We start from the raw sequence: 5,000 nt of genomic DNA, 5'->3' as shown, positions 1-5,000 counted from the left end.
ACTCCAAACTCCGCCATGGCCAAGACCAAAGAGCTTTCGAAGGACACCAGGAAAAGTATTGTAGACCTGCACCAGACTGGGAAGAGTGAATCTACAATAGGCAAGCAGCTTGGTGTGAACAAATCAACTGTGGGAGCAATCATCAGAAAATGGAAGACATACAAGACCACTGATAATCTCCCTCGATCTGGGGCTCCACGCAAGATCTCATCCCGTGGGGTCAAAATGATCATGAGAACGGTGAGCAAAGATCCCAGAACCACACGGGGGGACCTGGTGAATGACCTGCAGAGAGCTGGGACCAAAGTAACAAAGGTCACCATCAGTAACACACTACAACGGCAGGGAATCAAATCCCGCAGTGCCAGATGTGTACCGCTGCTGAAGCCAGTGCATGTCCAGGCCCGTCTGAAGTTTGCCAGAGAGCACATGGATGATACAGCAGAGGATTGGGAGAATGTCATGTGGTCAGATGAAACCAAAGTAGAACTTTTTGGTATAAACTCAACTCGTCGTGTTTGGAGGAAGAAGAATACTGAGTTGCATCCCAAGAACACCATACCTACTATGAAGCATGGGGGTGGAAACATATTGCTATGGGGCTGTTTTTCTGCCAAGGGGACAGGACGACTGATCCGTGTTAAGGACAGAATGAATGGGGCCATGTATCGTGAGATTTTGAGCCAAAACCTCCTTCCATCAGTGAGAACTTTGAAGATGAAACGAGGCTGGGTCTTCCAACATGACAATGATCCAAAACACACCGCCCGGGCAACAAAGGAGTGGCTCCGTAAGAAGCATTTGAAAGTCCTGGAGTGGCCTAGCCAGTCTCCAGACCTCAACCCCATAGAAAATCTGTGGCGGGAGTTGAAAGTCCGTGTTGATCGGCGACAGCCCCAAAACATCACTGCTCTCGAGAAGATCTGCATGGAGGAATGGGCCGAAATACCAGCTACTGTGTGTGCAAACCTGATAAAGACCTATAGTAAACGTTTGACCTCTGTTATTGCCAACAAAGGTTATGTTACAAAGTATTGAGTTGTATTTTTGTTATTGACCAAATACTTATTTTCCACCCTGATTTACGAATAAATTCTTTACAAATCCTACCATGTGAATTCATGGATTTTTTTTCACATTCTGTCTCTCACAGTTGAAGTGTACCTCTGGTGCAAATTACTGACCTCTGTCATCATTTTAGGTGGGGGAACTTGCACAATCGGTGGCTGACTAAATACTTTTTTGCCCCACTGTATACTGTATATGCAGTATGTATGTAAAGCTGACTTGGATTGTAGTAAGGGCTTGCTAGTTGTACATTGTACATTGTTGTTTAACTATGCCATTACTTTAGAGCATGAATGTCATTTTCTTGTATTTTTGTGGAAAAATTGGTTTCTTTCACTGCACAGTGTATATTTTAACCTCCAGAGATAAATGCTGTAACTAATCTTGAAAGAACTGCTGTGGTTATCTGAGTTTCCTTGTTGTTTCTCAAACATCAGCTGTCGAGTCCTGCTCTGTCACTGTTTAGTCATTTTGGAGCCAGATGAAGCAGCATAGTCAGAGCATCTACTCTTTGAAAATGTTTGGCCTGCAGACTGCTGACGGATCCAGCAAATCCTTAACAGACTGAATGTGTTTTATGAGTCTGTCTGACCACAGTGTGTAATTAACTGCTGACTCAACTCCAGAGCTGTTAACACAGAGCAGTTAGCTTTAGCAAGTAAGAATAGACTACTAATTAGAGATCCTTGGACATAAATTGTTGTGATAATTGTGTTCATTAAAGAGACAAAACAAACATTTTCTTTAGAAAAAAGGCAGAAAATGAAGCTTTGATAACCACACAGTCTGTGGTACTGGGCTTGTGCCACAGGGAATTTCCATAATGCAGTTCCCAGTATCCCACCCCAGTCCTGGTTTTACTCTATCTTTAATTTTAATTCCTAACCTCTGATTAGCTTGGCTTCCTGACAAAGGAAAGAAAAATGCTGATTTAGAAGAAAATTGTTAAATAAACAGTGTCACCTCATGCTGTTATGCTTTGTTTTCCACTTTTAGGCAGAGCTGCTCACCGGTACCTCGGTAGCCAGTGTGGAAGAGGCACATCGGGCTGGTCAAAAGCTGTTGAAACGAGGCTGCGGGTCAGTTATTGTCACCTTGGGGCCCCAAGGGTGCGTGGTGCTCAAGGGAGGGGAGCCTACATTAAAACATGTTCCAGCTCCTGAGGTCACAGCAGTGGACACAACAGTAAGAATACCATATCCTTTCCAGTTGCCTATTTTCTATAAATTATCAAAACTTAAGAACCTAAAAAACTAACTTTGATGGCACCCTGACTTGAGTTCGGGGATAGATTCTCTGTCAGTCTAGAAATCCAATATATTTGGCCCACTCACCCATCTCACTTGAGTTGGGTGATATTTAAGGTTTTCATCAGTTCAATGCTGGTGATTGCCAGTATAGTCGCCCCTGTACCCTGCCACACTCGCTTGTTGTGAAAATCAATATAAAAAAAAAAAAAAAGAAAAAAAAGAAAATCAATATAAAATTACCCATTCAGGTTTATCTTTGCTTATAAATACAGCTAAACCAGCAAAAATCAGCAAAGCAGTGAAATGATTCAATCACATCAGTTAGTTAGTTAGTATGCAAATAAATGATTAGGGTTCAAAAATATCAAGAAGACTATTAAAACTGAAAAACAACTGCCTTAGAGAATGTGTTCAATAGTTGATTTTTTTTTCAGTTTCCCAGGTTTACTCCAGCCTTCCTCTGTTTTTTGTTTTGTGTGTGTGTGTGTGTTTGTATGTGTGTGTGTGTGTGTCTTGCTGCAATCTACTGAAATTAGTGCTGTAGCTCACTGTAGCTTTTAGTCCAAAATGAGAGGAACAAACCTCAAGAGAACAAACAAGAGAAGAAAGCAGATATATAGTGCAACTAATACTAACACAAACTACATCAAAAAGCGTTCTAGATGATCAATATCAGGTCTTGCTGTTAGTGTACATCATTGACAGATGAAGCATATATGATAGGTGTGTTACCTTCATCAACTCTGTTTTTGAGTGGGATCCGGTGAAACTAAGAAGCAAACTGACAGTTTTTCTTTGTGCATGTCTAAATGAAGTTTCTCAACAGCTCATGTTCCACTATATAACAGTATAAATAATAAAATATAATACAAAATATAAATATAGAATAGTTTTATAGTTTCCAAAGACACCAAAGAGATGCTGAGACTGGCCAATTTTCAGTTTGTGCAAAGTTTAGTGTTTTAGCTCTCCAAAATTAAAAAATAACAAAAATGAAAATTTATTCAAAGTATAAATAAACAAATACAAAATTCTTAACTAAACAAACAGTCAAACAGTAAAAAAAATAGCAAGCTACAATATGAGTAAAAGTTGGAAAACTGTTGGCTAAAACCGTGGCTAGCTGTCAAAATTATTAGCATAACAGTTTGGATAAGTAGTCACAATTATAAGTTTAATATAATGCTAACCAAGTTAAAATAGGAAGTTAAAATAGTAAATAAACAATTATAACCAAAAAAATAACAATTGATTGAAAGTAGGGATAAAAAAATTGGAAATTAGAATACATTTTGATTGTTATTTTATTATAATGGAACAATTTCAGCGTACATAGAAGTCATTTGAAATTTGAAGATGCTCTGTGAGTAAGTCAAAATTTTCAAGATAACTTGAAATTTTAACTTGGATCAACGTGGCAATTTTTTTGCGTGTGGCAGAAACAAGCTTCCAAATGGTTAAAATAGCTTGCAAAAATTATAAATAAAATCATGATGGGAAATAACACCATACAGAAGTATGGAAACAAACAAAAATACATAATATTTGCTCTTATATACATGGTATCCTTTAAAATATGCTATTTACTTTTATGTTGTACTGATCACTACCTCAGATCACTACCACTACCTACCTCACTAACCTCAGCTGTGTTTTTCCGGATATATTCTTTATTTCAGAAGTAGTGTTTGTTCTCAAGAGGCTCTTTCCATATTAACAAAAGAAAATATGTCAAATGGAAAATTATGCAATCAAGCCCACTTCTATCAGTAAGAAATATCATGTAATGTACATCAATAAGAGAGGGAAAAAACACCCCAGAAGTTCCTCACACTTTCTTCTGCACATGCATCATCAGTGAGTGAAGTCCTGCTTCTCTAACCTCCATCAAACTTACAGATGCTCTCTTACTCAACCAGAGCAGTTTAAGATAACCGGAGGATGTGGTGACCAGTGGCTGTTTCCTCTAACTGATTTCAATCTTTAAAGGATTGCTGCTTGAGTCATTTCACACCGGCCTCTGCGGCTTGTTTTCGTCACACGAGCCTGGGGCCGATGTTTGCATTTCCTGCCGCTGGGGGTTTTGTGGTGAATGTGTTCTACCGACCAAATACGTCATCACTCAGTGGTGTTAATCACCTCTTTGCTTTAATCGAACCTGGAGAGGTTTAATTGTTTGTGTGTAATGGGTTCTCTTACACAACACTTCCCCCCCTGGGGACTTTTACTGTGCCACAGTTTCCAACCAGTACAGTTAAAAAAGCTATAACAAGCATGTGATTTGAGCTTTACATGAATGCCAAATCAGATGTTGTGAAAGTGAGGATTAAAGGCTGCGAAGAGGCTTCACTTGTCATCCTAGGGTCACTTTTTGGTATTTCACAAACACAGCTCTCGCTTTCATGTGTGCACGGGCTGTGACCTCCCGCTTGTCCCCACATTTTTGGAGTACACAGCTCCCGTTATTCACAACCTTCGCTCTCCCCAATAGCCCTCAGGAGCACTTACACACCAGCCCTCCTCTTCATCCATGACTCACCTCCTGAGCTTGCATCAGTCAGCAGAAAGCTGTGGTCGGGCCTGCTGCACGCCTCCCCCCCATTCTCTCACTCACTCACTCACACACACACACACACACACACACACACACACACACACACACACACACACACACACACACAC

General features: G+C 40.0%; 1 protein-coding gene across 2 annotated transcripts in view; it reads left to right on the top strand.

Annotated features, from left to right (window-relative positions):
* Positions 1-5,000, top strand: part of rbks (ribokinase) — a 59,739-nt gene that overhangs the window by 45,690 nt on the left and 9,049 nt on the right. For both annotated transcript variants that reach the window (XM_085391977.1, XM_085391978.1), the window contains exon 8: positions 2,065-2,253. In XM_085391977.1, the coding sequence (XP_085248103.1) occupies positions 2,065-2,253 (189 nt within the window). The remainder of the gene's footprint in view (positions 1-2,064; positions 2,254-5,000) is intronic.

Source organism: Rhamphochromis longiceps, linkage group LG19 (assembly GCF_057381845.1).
Source record: "Rhamphochromis longiceps isolate RC_006_pf linkage group LG19, R_longiceps_female_GT1.1, whole genome shotgun sequence".
Lineage (NCBI taxonomy): Eukaryota > Metazoa > Chordata > Actinopteri > Cichliformes > Cichlidae > Rhamphochromis > Rhamphochromis longiceps.
This window is presented reverse-complemented; position numbering and strand designations above follow the sequence as displayed.